Here is a 15,263-nt window from a genome sequence, read left to right as displayed (position 1 = left end):
ATATGGGGCAGCTGCTCGTTCATGACGTCACAAATACAAATCTTTGAACTCTAATAACTTTCTTAATTTTTAACGGATTTTCCTCAAACCTTCATCAATATATTTTTATTATTTTTCTGCTATTTTTACAACAAAGTTTTCTTCAGGGTGAACTACCCCTTTTAATGGATACCCAGTTGGATGCAAAAGCCTAGATGTTGTATGCCCAACAATTGGGATTGAAACTATTGTTGAAATGCTCCCCAGGGAGTGGAAAAAAAAACATTTTGAGCAGGCAAGCTAGGATCTTTGACATGACTGCCTACATGTAGGTAATATTTATGAAGTGCTTAAAACTTTTAATGTACATATTACTAAAAAAGCAGTTGACATAGTTTTAGTACTTTTAAATATTACAAAAATATTACAAATGAACTGAGAGCTGTTTAGTTCCTGTATGTTTGCAAAATATCTAAATTGTAAGCAATCATTTAAACAAATTACAATTTAATGAATATGAAATGCAAAACAGAAGGAGGAAGAATTAGCCCCACTGCAGAAGGTAATAATCATTATTTTCCCTGACACACACAGATAAATGTACATATAGGAGCAATGTCTCAAATTCAGTTCAAGCCTTTACATGTTTTTGATTAATGCAAACACAAATAGTTCTTTTATTATACCGCTACTCTAATAAATGATGGCAATTAAAATATGTTATTATTGATACCCAAAACTACTGATGATACAAGATCTACACTTCCAATCCATCATGGGTTTGTACATTATATTATAAAGCCAGCTGTGTGCGGTACTGATTTCACTTAATTTGTTTACATTGCGTGGGAGTATTCCTCTATTAAAATGAGGATATAGACTATACAGGTACCATTGGAGATGAATCTAAATCCCATTATCTTTCGGATGTGTTCATACATGTACTAATCATTTGATATTCAAGCTCCATTTTGATATACAGTGAAATATTATATGAATGTGGGAGTGTTTCACAAAAAGTTTCGTTGGTGATTTTTACTGATGGGTGTTATAAGCTATGGCAAATCCTTGAATCTGAGTGGCAGAGAACAATTTTTCAGTGAAAAATCATTGATAATACTTTTCATGAAGAGCTCCCCTGGACATTGCTGTTCATACATACTTGAACCTTGAAGCCTTTAAAATCCCTGTTCACATCAATATACAGTACTTTAAGATTCCTGTTCACGTCAATATAAAATATGGTACTTTTAAATCCCTATTCCATATTTGATTTTTAAATGAGCAGAATTATTGAAGGTTAATATCCCACTGCATGAAATATTATCAGTGTTTTCTTGAATGAGATTACCTGGTAATGTATTTGATATCCAGATTTAATGGCATTACAATTCCTCTGTTAAACTTTACTGTAATATTCCATGATTAATAATATCAGCAGATATCAGCAACCTTAACATTGTGATTACTCCATAAACTGAGATGAATACATTGCTTTTACATGGAGGCAAAATCCTTATCAAGGTTCGTTGGTGAGTGCTCTGTGTGAACCCAACTGAACAGGCTTTTATTGAAGCTCGATTTGCCACAGTCTTTGCCTGAGGCTAGGCATGATTGTAAAATCAATAATGTGTGATGCTGTTGGTATATCAGATTCATGGTAATGCGATACTATACTAGCAAATGCATCCATGCAGATACTGTACGGAAGTGTACAGTGTGATCATATGGGTTTTGAGGAGTTGTAAAACATTGCTTATTGAATTCAAGGCAGTGATGCATTTAAAGGGAAATATTTGGTTGTCTTGTGGGAAAATTGAAAAACCTACGAGTAGTTTTAGTTAGCTTTCAAATTCTATAATCTCTCTTTTGGCTGAGAATAAAATGAATGGTCTACTCTCAAGCATTGGGTTTTTGTGTTTAATTCATGTTTCTTTTTTATTTTTATTTATGATTTTTTTTAATTAATATCATTAATACCATTATTAGCATTGTTTTTATTATTATTTTCATTATCATAATCATCATTACCATCATTATCTTCATTATCATCACCATCATCATCATCATCACCATCTTCATCATCATTATCATCATCATCACCATCATCATCATCATCATCATCATCTCCATCATCATTATCATCATTACCATCTTCATCATCACCATCATCATCATCACCATCATCATCACCATCATCATCATCACCATCATCATCACCATAATCATCACCATCGTCATGATCACCATTATCATCATCATCATCACCATCATCATTATCATCATCATTATCATCATCTTCATCATCATCTTCATCATCATCTTCATCATCATCATCTTCATCACCATCATCATTATCATCTTCATCATCACCATCATCATTATCATCTTCATTATCATCACCATCATCATCATCACCATCATCACCATCATCATCTTCATCATCCTCCTCATCATCATCATCACCATTATCATCACCATTATCATCATCCATCTTCATCATCATCACCATCATCATTACCATCATCATCACCATCATCATCACCATTATCATCTTCATCATCATCACCATCATCACCATCTTCAGCATCATCACCATCTTTTTCGTCATCATCATCACCATCATCACCATCATCATCATGATCATCATCATCACCACCATCATCATCATCATCATCATCACCATCATCATTACCATCATCATCACCATCGTCATCATCACCATCTTCATCATCATCATCACCATCTTCACCAACATCACCATCATCTTCGTCATCATCATCATCATCACCATCTTCATCATCATCATCATCACCATCTTCACCATCATCACCATCTTTTCATCATCATCACCATTATCTCACCATCTTCATCATCTTCTTCACCAACATCACCATCATCTTCGTCATCATCACCATTATCTCACCATCTTCATCAACGTCATCACCATCTTTTTCTTCATCATCAGTGTCACATGGAGACTCAAATAATAAAGATTCAACACATGCCATTTACCATAATGAACAATCATCAGGGTTTATTTAGCACAATTAGCATTAAGTGAATATATTGTCTCACTATCCATACATTATATACCTCACTCCAACAATGATGGGATTAGGCCCTGAATTAGCCTATCTATCCTTCACCATTTGGAATATAACTCTAGTACCTGTAGGAATGTTTAGATATCACTTGAGTACATAATTATTTCTCATAGCATCCTGCACTGTTAGTCAACTTTCAATTCGAATATCATAAGTTCTCTACACCCTTACTAATCATAGTGAGTTGTGACGGACACCAGAACTGTGTCGAGTTTGAACTCCTACAAACAACTTCCACAATCAGCTTCTACAATATGTTCAGTGCACGAACTCAATACATAGGCCTACTGGGCTACTCGCCATTCAACAATGAAAACATCGACAAAAACACATGTCTTTTCTGAAAATCAGTTTAGGTTTTCTTCACAAGATTGTCATCCTTTCTCTGTATAACAGTTTCATTTCAAGCATTATCTCGCTTTGATACAGCTCACCAGTTCAACGATTGATGACAGTCGGCCTGCAAATCGAAGGTTTGGAACTGCTGTGCGGGTGACTTTACTTCGATGTAGTTCAAACCGCCAACTCAGTCATCCAGATTGTGTATTTCGTCCTAAGTCCCAAGATCACGTGCCATCTACATTTTGAGAATGCACATAACATATTCTCTAGTATGCATTCATTTATTTTATACACATGCAGAATACAAATGACATACATAACTTCATATTCAGTTAACAATTACTGACATGCATTGTCTTTAACATTATATGAAGCATTATTTGCTGATTTTAGTACATTTCAAGTTCGAATTGTTACAAATCAAATACAATACTCTACCATGGTCTAGCACAGTTCAGCCATGTCTTTAAAGCATTTGAAAATAACTTAAGCCTAGGTCACATAGCCCGGCCGGTGTCCGGCATCGGTGGAGCTCGGTGGATTTTTGAGGTGTCGCCGAGCTCCCCTCATCGGTGGCATAGCTCGGTGACGTGACCGGGCTCCGTCCGGAAATCTACAGGCGACCGACCAAACACCGGCCGATGACCGTCCGGAGTCTGTCTCAAAAGTGGAGATTTTTTTCGGCGGATGTGGCAGCAACTACCGGCCGATGTCCGGCCGATGGTCGGCCGGACATCGGGGGGTATACGGCCGGTACCCGAGCAGGTTAAAGGACACCGTGCGATCACCGGCCGGGTTGTTAACGGGCTTCGAACACTGCCCGGCCGATGTTCGGCCGGTGTACCTCGGACTTGGGGGGCCGATGGTCAGCTATTCCATACCTGTATATATATGTCCACCCTACTTGGAATGGTCAGTTCATCACTATGGCTGCACCGAGAAGACTACGAATGGCGTTGTTAGAACACGAGCTAGCTCAGGCGAGGTTCCAGTACAACTTGGTCCTGGCAGCACTGCTCGAAGAAGCCGAGAGGGAGCGACAGAGGGCCGGCAGAAGAATAAGACGTTGGTGGGTGCGCGAGTGGATCCTACGCAGACCTCGTTTCGGCCAGTATGAGACGCTCATGAGGGAACTCGAGGCCGAGCACGCTGCCGACTTCAAATCCTACCTCCGCATGGTGCCACAGATGTTCTATGAGTTGCTTGACCGAGTTAGCCCCCGCATTGCCAAGACCACAACGTAAGTTTACACTTTATGAACCTACTGTCAAATTGTGCTGAAATGTCTTCCATCCATATTTATTCTAGTTTGATTTTATTCATATTTCACCCTCTTCTGTTGCAGGCATCGAACCCCCTTGGATCCTGGGCTGAAGCTGGCGATCACCTTGAGGTTCTTGGCGACCGGAAGCAGCTATCATGATCTGGCGTTCGCGTTTCGTGTCCCACACAACACCATCTCTCTGTTCGTCCCCGAGGTCTGTCAGGCCATCTACGACGAATACGAGGACGAGATGTGGGCCACTCCCCAGACAGAAGATGAGTGGCGCCCGGTAGCCGAGGGATTCGGAGACAGATGGAACTTTCCCCACTGTTGTGGCGCGATCGATGGGAAACATGTCGCCATCAAGAAGCCCCCCAAGAGCGACTCACTTTACTACAACTACAAAGGCTTCTTTTCCATCGTCATGCTTGCAGTGGTAAACTCTGACTACAAGTTCATCTGGGCGGATGTGGGGTCACCAGGGTCGTATTCCGACGCCGGCATCTTTAACCGGTCGCGACTGGAGCCAGGTCTGCGTGAGGGAACGATCGGACTACCCCAGCCGGATCCCCTACCAAATGACGACCAGGACACACCCTACTACATGGTCGGAGACGACGCCTTCCCCCTACGGCCATACATGATGAAGCCTTACCCTCATCGGCACCTGAAACGGGACGAGCGGATCTACAACTACCGGTGTTCCAGGGCACGCCGTGTGGTTGAAAACGCGTTTGGTATATTCGCCAATCGCTTCAGATGTCTGCTAACAACCCTGGGATTGAGACCGTCGAAAGTTACCAAGATCGTCAAGGCCTGCATGACCCTTCACAACCTCATGAGGACTCGTTACCCCAACCTTCAGAATGCTGACCTCGACCGGGAAGATGAGCAGGGTCAGATCATCGCGGGTGCATGGCGAGACCAAGCCGTGCTCGAAGATGTGCAAGCAGCAGGGCACGGGCCAAGATTGACCCGACCAGGCAAAGAACTGCGCGCATACCTCAAGAATTACTTTTGCAGTCCTGCCGGGAGTGTGCCATGGCAAGATGTGGCAATAAACCAGCAGTAACTTGTGTCTAATATTGTTACAGTATACCGGATGCAGCCACAGACATTCCATTATTCTTCTCAGGACTTAACGCATTTTTGATGTGTTATACTTTCCATTATTCAGTATGTTGTTTGCAAATAAATCTGTTATTGGGTAATCTTAAAACATTGCCTTTGCTCTTTTTAATTTGAACACTAGTAATAAATGCCAAAAGAAATCAAACCTGTTTGAAAGAATAAATCAATATTAAAATACACCAGTATGAATAAGATGAGATGTGTGTAAATAATACAACAGCAACACATTCATTGTGATTGAATTATTTTTAATCAAAGAATAATCGTCATTGTATCTTTTCTTTCACCTTTAAAAACTAACCTTTCATAAAGAAAAACACTTGTATCAACCAATATGATTAGCTTTGTAATTTTGTAATAGGCTTCAAATGATTGCCCATTAATATGTTTTCACCTTTTAAAAAGTATGTGTTTTTTCATAATGAGGAAGGATCTCCATTGTTTACATATCAGATAAAGTCTTACGAAATATTAATTTTTACTTGAGTACTGTTTAACTTTTGATCTATGCAACTTTGTTAAAATTAACCAATTTTTATGGTGTGTTCTATAAAACCTTCTAAATGACATTTTCTTTCCTTCTAAATTAACTTTGTTTTACCTTTTGAGTTCTCAGTTTATTGCTCTAAGATGTTAAAAAGATAAAAACAATAAAGACAACGACAGAACTTTAGTTTTCATACCTTGGATGTTACCACATACACAATAAATATGGCAATAAACATAAACTGGCACGGGACACCGGCCGATACTCGGTCGTACACCGGCCGATGCGTATTCCGATGTGGTAAGGATGGGGCTGCGATGAGGGAGCTCGGTGAGAGCCCGTCGAATTTTTAACTCCGAAGTTAAATTTCGCCGAGCTGCCACCGATGCGGTTTTTAGCCCCAAACGCCGGCCGGTGACCACGGGAGTCCGGCCGGTGTCCGGCTAAAATCGCATCGCTGGCTCATCGGAACCTCATCGGCCGGGCTATGTGACCTAGGCATTAATTATAGTAGCTCAATTACAAAAGTTTCATTCGCTTACCGATGGCTTGAGTTTCACAGGCTTGAAAAAAGTGTTAAGTTACACTGATGTAACAGGCTAACTCTTCTGCCTTTGGATTATAAAAATAGGTAGCTCTTGCATAATCTTAGCAAGTTCAGGAAGAAAAGTAAAATAAATTATCTTCAACTGTGTTTTTCAGAGCAGCCAAATTCGACTCTCCCTTCCTCATGGCGTTCAAGTTGAGGTGTGTCCACTCTCTGTACACCAGCAAGCCACATACAATGTATAAAACCCAATTAAGTGCATTGCTATGTCTCCTATTCAAAAGCCAAAATGCTAAACCAAGACAGGTATGTCTTGCACGGCTGAATAACTCCTCACCATCAATGGCACACTCAATAGACTCTCTCTCTCTCTCACTGACTTTGATTCAAAGATATTGCATTTTCAACGTGACATTTCACTCCCCTTCCAAGAAAATGCATATCTCTTGAAAGTAAATTTCTGACTTTTTTTTTTTTTTTAATTTTGTTTTCTGGTTATGTTAAACAAAAAAAATTTATATATATATATATACATATCAATCTCATTCACAGCAATTACTTTTATTTGCTAATCTTTCTCACTTTTTTTTTTCTTTTACTCTGCGCGGCTCAAAAAATCAGCTCCAACGTTTTCGACGCCTTTGATTGCTTCAATGCGAAAACGGTATGGTTGTAGCGCAAGTGCCCAGCGCATGATTCTGCCATTCGCCACTTTTGCGCTTTGCATATAAGCTAGAGGGTGGTGATCTGTTTCGAGTACGAATTCTTTGCCATATAGGTATGTTTCAAACTTTTTAATGGCCCATACGATTCCTAGACATTCCCGTTCGATAACAGAATATGCTCTCTCTCTTGGGAGCAGCTTTCGACTTGCATAAGCCACTGGAAACTTCTCATTTTCCTCTGTCTGTAGAAGAACTGCGCCCAATCCAGAATCTGAGGCATCTGTTCTGAGAATAAAATTCTTACTCAAATCTGGAAGATGTAATATGGGAGGGTTGGCCAACTTTGTCTTCAGTGCGTGGAAGGCATTCTCTTGACTTGTCTCCCATCTGATGATATTTGGTTCCAGCTTCTTGGTCTTATCTGTAAGGGGAACAGCAATAGCAGCATAATTAGGAATGAATTTTCGATAGTAATTCATCATACCGAGAAAGGATCTAAGTTGTTTCTTAGTCTTTGGCTGTTTCACCTCTTGTATGGCTGTTACTTTCTCAGGTCGCGGTGCAACTTGTCCATGTCCAATTACATGTCCAAGGAACTCCACACTTTCATGACCAATATAACACTTACTTGGCCTGGCAGTCAACTTGGCGGCTCTAATCCTCGACAACAGCTCAGTGAGAGTTTCCAAATGTTGTTGCCAAGACGTTGAATAGACGAGGATGTCATCTATATAGTTTAGCGCACCTTCTAAACCATCAAGGAGTTTTCTCATGATGCGACTAAATGAGGCAGGGGCATTAACCAATCCAAAGGGCATTACCCTGAACTGGAAGAGACCGTCTGGTGTTATGAAAGCAGTAAGGGATTTAGACACTGACTCCATAGGAATTTGCCAATAACCTTTACTTAGATCAACTTTGGTAAAGTACTTGCCTTTTGCGATTCTTGTAAAGAGCTCTTCCTGGTCAGGAACTGGTTCTGCATCAAACTTGGTAACTTTATTCAGCTTACGAAAATCAACACAAAACCTATTTGTACCATCCGGCTTTTTAACGATCACTATGGGTGATGCATATGGACTGTTTGAGGGTTCAATAACATTGAGTGACAGCATTGTTTTAACCTCCTTCTTTACTGTATCTCTGAGGGCATGAGGAATTGGGTATGGTTTACCTTTCGGCAACTCTCGTTGTTTTAACTCAATGGTGTGTTGGCCAAGTGAAGTACAACCAGGGATATCAGTGAGTATGTCTTGGAATTCTGTCAAAAGAGCTTTCACTTGATTGGTTTGAGAAGGAAGGAGTTTTTCATTAATCTTAACATCTTCTGCAGATTCCGTGGCTCCTATAGGATAAGGTTGAAGGAGAGAAGTGTTAGACATGTATTCCTGATTTTCTGAGGTGGTATCAGAGGAAAGGTTTTCATCCTCAATCACAGCAGCACAGACATTGACTGTGTCTTCGTTACTGAGGGCACTTACCTCTTCTCGGGGATAGTATTTCTTTAGCAAGTTGATGTGAAAGATCTTTGATTTCCCACTGAGATCAATGCGATAATCTGTGGTACTCACTTTATCGACCACCAGAAATGGGCCCTTCCATTGTAATAGAAGTTTATTTCTATCGGTAGGGAGTAAAAGAAGGACTTGGTCACCTACCTGAAACTCTCGATGCTTGGCGTTTCGGTTGTAGTACCTTTCATATCTAGTTGACGACTTCTGTAGTTCTTCGTGGGCATTGCGACATGTTTCATCTAATCTATTTTTTAGATCAAGAACATATTGGTAAGTTGTTTTTGTTTCTGCTGTATCAACTTCCCCTGTCCACAATTCACGAAGTATTGCTATGGGGCCTCTGACCTTTCTCCCATATAGGAGCTCGAAGGGGGAGTATCCCATGCTCTCTTGAGGGGCTTCTCGAACTGCAAAGAGAAGGGGTTCAATATAACGGTCCCAGTTAGTAGGGTTTTCTGCACACATTCTTTTGAGCATTTGTTTAAGTGTGCCATTGAACCTTTCAACGAGACCGTTCGCTGCGGGGTGATACGGGGATGTTGTGAATTGTTTGACAGATAACAGTTTACTTACTTGCTTCATGACTTCGGAGGTAAACTGAGATCCCTGGTCTGTTAGCATTTCTTTTGGGATTCCTACACGAGTAAAGATACTCACTAATGCCTCTGCTACTCGTTCTGCTTCAATATTTTGCAATGGGATGGCCTCTGGGTACCTGGTGGCATAATCAATAACGGTAAGTATGTATCTATTCTTTTGTTCAGTTACCGGGTGAATTGGGCCCACGATGTCTACGGCAATCCTCTCGAATGGTACCTCAATGAGAGGCATCTTACCAAGGGGTACTTTCGGAACTCTACCTTTTGAAATGGTTCTTTGACATACATCGCATGACCTGCAAAATCTAGTTATGTCTGTTGTAATACCAGGCCAGAAAAAATTGGTAAGTACCTTTTGAAGTGTTTTCTTTGCACCTTGATGTCCTCCAAGCAGAGCCTCGTGGGCGATTTGCATGACCTGTCTACGATATGGTTTAGGGACGACGATTTGAGTGAAAATGTGACCTTCTTCTACTTTGGGTGAATGAAATTTACGATGCAATATGTCATTGTGGAAATAAAAAGATGAAGTGCCATTATGGCGAGTTACCTTTTCATCTTGACTGCTGGCCAATTCTCTAGCACGGTTCAATGTGGGATCCTCTTGCTGGGCAGTCTTCAGCATCTGTGGGGTGACAATATTCTCAAATGGCTTGGGAGTCTTTAATGCCCGGTATGGCTTCTCTCGGCCCCTTCGTTGAGCTCTTGTCTCCACGGCACATATTCCATGGAATTCACGTGACCAGGATAGGTCTGGGTCATCTGCTGCTCGAACACCTCTGAGTCATGAGGTGTCCATTCTTGGTGATTAGCTCCTGGTATGGCTGTCTCTTCTGCTGTCATCAACCCTGCTGCTTTTGTAGAGGTAAAACGGCAGTCCTTAGCGTAGTGGCCTGTTTTACGACAAAGGTAACAAAGGGGCTGCTTGGGGGCACTAGTTGGACAATTCCTTGCGAGATGACCTATTTGGTGACAATTGAAGCAAGTTTTTTGTTTGTTATTTTCTTGGAAAGATTTAGCTTGGGATGAAAGCGGCTTACCTTCGTTTCTCTTTGAGGTACCAGGCTGCATAGGCTGTCTTGGAGGAAACTGTGTTTTAAAATACCCACCTCTTGCATCAAGGTAGTGATCTACCAGGGTTACTGTCTGTTGCATGGTTGCTGGTTGTCGTTCCTTCAGGAAGATTACAAGATCTCGATGACAGCCTTCAATGTACTGACCTCTAAGAATTAGGTCCTTGAGATCCTGAAATGTCAATTTGATACCTGCAAGTTCAATCCACCTATCAAGGTAGTTTTCCATTCGGGTAGCATATTGATGTCCCGTCTCTCCTGTGCGCGGTTTTCCTGTAACAAATTTTGATCTAAATCCATCTTCAGTTAAGTGAAATCTTTTCAAAAGGGCATTCTTCAATATTTTGAAGTTGTTTCCATCATCACAAGACAACTGAGTAAATACCTCTAACGCACTACCTGTAAGCAAAGTACTCAGATTTATGGCCCAGTCAGTTTCAGGCCAATTTTGACTTTTGGCATATCTTTCAAACCTTTGGAGGTAAGAATCAATGTCATCCCTCTCTTCATAGAAAGTAGGCAGTTTCGGCGCTTTCGCTTTGTTAGCTACAACCTGTGAAAGGTTCATTTCAGAACCATTACTTTCGCGGGCAGTGCGCTTTTCGCGTTCTATCTCTAGCTGTAGCTCTGCCACTTCCTTTTCTCTCCTTTTCAATTCGAGCTGTTCTGCTCTCTCATCTCTTGCTCTTTTCTGTTCCGCCGTCACAAATGACTTTAAATCGTTCCCACTCAATCCAAACTTTTCCCCTACTTCAATCAACTTACTCAAATCCATGTTATGCCTGTTATATACGCTCTCTGACTTTACATAGGTTACTATTATCAAAATTAAAATTTGCGAGAGGTCCCGGGTTCGACTCCCGGACAAGCCCCCAGAAATGTCACATGGAGACTCAAATAATAAAGATTCAACACATGCCATTTACCATAATGAACAATCATCAGGGTTTATTTAGCACAATTAGCATTAAGTGAATATATTGTCTCACTATCCATACATTATATACCTCACTCCAACAATGATGGGATTAGGCCCTGAATTAGCCTATCTATCCTTCACCATTTGGAATATAACTCTAGTACCTGTAGGAATGTTTAGATATCACTTGAGTACATAATTATTTCTCATAGCATCCTGCACTGTTAGTCAACTTTCAATTCGAATATCATAAGTTCTCTACACCCTTACTAATCATAGTGAGTTGTGACGGACACCAGAACTGTGTCGAGTTTGAACTCCTACAAACAACTTCCACAATCAGCTTCTACAATATGTTCAGTGCACGAACTCAATACATAGGCCTACTGGGCTACTCGCCATTCAACAATGAAAACATCGACAAAAACACATGTCTTTTCTGAAAATCAGTTTAGGTTTTCTTCACAAGATTGTCATCCTTTCTCTGTATAACAGTTTCATTTCAAGCATTATCTCGCTTTGATACAGCTCACCAGTTCAACGATTGATGACAGTCGGCCTGCAAATCGAAGGTTTGGAACTGCTGTGCGGGTGACTTTACTTCGATGTAGTTCAAACCGCCAACTCAGTCATCCAGATTGTGTATTTCGTCCTAAGTCCCAAGATCACGTGCCATCTACATTTTGAGAATGCACATAACATATTCTCTAGTATGCATTCATTTATTTTATACACGTGCAGAATACAAATGACATACATAACTTCATATTCAGTTAACAATTACTGACATGCATTGTCTTTAACATTATATGAAGCATTATTTGCTGATTTTAGTACATTTCAAGTTCGAATTGTTACAAATCAAATACAATACTCTACCATGGTCTAGCACAGTTCAGCCATGTCTTTAAAGCATTTGAAAATAACTTAATTATAGTAGCTGAATTACAAAAGTTTCATTCGCTTACCGATGGCTTGAGTTTCACAGGCTTGAAAAAAGTGTTAAGTTACACTGATGTAACAGGCTAACTCTTCTGCCTTTGGATTATAAAAATAGGTAGCTCTTGCATAATCTTAGCAAGTTCAGGAAGAAAAGTAAAATAAATTATCTTCAACTGTGTTTTTCAGAGCAGCCAAATTCGACTCTCCCTTCCTCATGGCGTTCAAGTTGAGGTGTGTCCACTCTCTGTACACCAGCAAGCCACATACAATGTATAAAACCCAATTAAGTGCATTGCTATGTCTCCTATTCAAAAGCCAAAATGCTAAACCAAGACAGGTATGTCTTGCACGGCTGAATAACTCCTCACCATCAATGGCACACTCAATAGATTCTCTCTCTCTCTCTCTCTCTCTCTCACTGACTTTGATTCAAAGATATTGCATTTTCAACGTGACAGTCACCATCTTCATCATCACCATCATTACCATCTTTTTCTTCATCATCACCATCATCCTCACCATTTTCATCATCATCTTCATCACCATCTTCATCATCATCTTCATCATCATTGTCATCATCATAACATCTTCATCATCATTATCACCATCTTCATCATCATTATCACCATCTTCATCATCATCATCATCATTACCACCATCTTCATTCTCATCATCATTGTCATCACCGTCACCATCGCTATTATGAGTCTTTTTGTTTTCTTCTTTTCAGTTTCCGCCTGGTATCCAGGATATGCCTTACAATCCAGATTATCCAATCAGAGGACTCCATTTCGACACACAAAAGGTAGGTATACTCTCGATCTCTCATACCTTTCTCCCATTGATCATGTAAGTGACATCTGAGGCCTGTTTTATAAAGGCTTGGTCCCACTGCACTTGCGGAGGCAGAGAGGATGTAAAACGTAAAAGAATCCTGCCATACGTTTGAAAACGTTATGTATCCATTGTGTAATCTTGCATACGTGTTTCATACGCTCTATATCCATTGAGTATCAGTCCACTGTGATTTAATTGTTTGCCCATTTTATCCATTGTCTATAGCAAATGAAAACAAATGGAGCTACCCCAAAATTTTGCTTGTCTGTATGATGTATCCGTTATGAGTACGTTTTGTGTCCGTTGGCCAGTGGGACTGGGCCTTGAAGAATGACAACTATGATATTAGTTTGCCAGTATGGCAACTACCACGGTAACACTGCTCCGCAGCCAATCACAATTATGTAGTAACAACAATGGCAGAGATATCATAGTTAAATGATACAGGCCCCAAGAGAATGTTTGATTTGAGTTGGGACCTATTTCATAAAACATGTTCTAATACCAAATTTACAATAACAGTTACAAGCTACTGAAATCATCCAATTTGATTGGCTGCTAGTAGACTTGTAATAGAAATTGTCCATGTATTATTATAACAAGTCTTTATAAAACAGGACCCTGGGAAGCATATCAAGAAAGGACCTTTTTTTGTCCAAAAAAGTATGTTTTCTTTGACAGTTACCATAGGAACTATATTTCTCAGCAACTCAAAATTAAATAAAGTTGTCAACTGAATTGCAACTCTGAAAATCTGCGCAACTTGATTTTCAACCAATCAACAGCGCGCATTTGGGACGATTTATTTTTTGGCTTGCGTTTAAACGCAACTCTTTCTGCAACGGGCCCCAGGGGCCCTACGTAGGTCCTGATCCAATTACTTCTCAGGGATGAATGTTGATGAAACGCTCCCCAGAAAGCCTTTTTACACTGTGAAATATTGTTAATGCACCCAGGTATATTTTAGACACTTTAATCTAGTTTTTACTTTACTGTTTTTACAGTCTGTTATCCATGTACATGTAACTGGGGAAACATGCATACCCATATTCAAATGGGTGGCATTCCTTCAAATTCTGACCAAAACAAATTTCCTTGTACATGTTTCTTCTTTCTTTATTAGATGTTGCTACATTAGAACCTAAATCCACTCTGATGAATCTCCATTGGTTTATAATATTCATCTCCAATAAAATTATTTTTATAGACTTCATAGCGAGACAAGTGATGCTATGTGCCCTGGACACAAGGCATTTGAATGTCCAACAACTTATTTCTATTTAATGTACATTGTATGTACTTTGGTCACATTATTAGTACAAGAAGGTGCAGAGTCTTTGACCTAGAAAACAGAAAGTCAACTCTGGGCGTATCCTGGAAAAACCCTTTAGTTTCATACATGTAGCATGTAATACCGTTTGCCTGGATATGAGCTGTATAGCAAAATAGTACAGAAAAATCACCTACGACTTTTTTAAAAAGAATTTAAAACTTGCTCTTATCTGTTTCTCTGATTTTTCATTTCTGCTTTCCAGATTAAATTAGATATTAGATCAAATACGATTTCAAGATGTTATAGTATAAATTTATTTTTTCTCTTGGATTACATATTTATCAGCATGATTTTCTCAACTTTTTTCTCTCTGAAAATGTAGACCTGATTTCAATGAGACAATGAATTCAAATATTTATTACTACTTTATATTTCTAGGGTGTTCTTTTGAAAGTTGATGCTTTTCATCACATACAGCTTGGTACAGTGAGGAGGTTCGTATTTTACTTATTTATCTATTCATTTGTTTATTTGTGTATTAATTTATGTATTTATGAATTTTTTATTTGTTGATTCATTTATCT

At 39.8% G+C, this 15,263-nt stretch overlaps 2 protein-coding genes across 2 annotated transcripts in view; both read left to right on the top strand.

Annotated features, from left to right (window-relative positions):
- The window catches only part of LOC121430107 (5'-nucleotidase domain-containing protein 3-like), a 32,843-nt gene that overhangs the window by 2,054 nt on the left and 15,526 nt on the right, over positions 1–15,263 (top strand). The window contains exons 3-4 of the mRNA XM_041627382.1: positions 13,300–13,374; positions 15,118–15,173. Coding sequence (XP_041483316.1) covers positions 13,300–13,374; positions 15,118–15,173 — 131 coding nt within the window. The remainder of the gene's footprint in view (positions 1–13,299; positions 13,375–15,117; positions 15,174–15,263) is intronic.
- On the top strand, positions 3,913–5,947 carry LOC121430106 (putative nuclease HARBI1). The gene is made up of 2 exons (XM_041627381.1): positions 3,913–4,668; positions 4,774–5,947. The coding sequence occupies exons 1-2, from the start codon at positions 4,256–4,258 to the stop codon at positions 5,762–5,764; spliced, it is 1,404 nt and encodes a 467-aa protein (XP_041483315.1). The 5' UTR covers positions 3,913–4,255; the 3' UTR covers positions 5,765–5,947.

This window comes from Lytechinus variegatus, chromosome 16, assembly GCF_018143015.1.
Source record: "Lytechinus variegatus isolate NC3 chromosome 16, Lvar_3.0, whole genome shotgun sequence".
In the NCBI taxonomy this organism is placed as follows: domain Eukaryota; kingdom Metazoa; phylum Echinodermata; class Echinoidea; order Temnopleuroida; family Toxopneustidae; genus Lytechinus; species Lytechinus variegatus.
The sequence above is the reverse complement of the archived record's forward strand: the minus strand, read 5'-3'. Positions and strand labels throughout refer to the sequence as shown.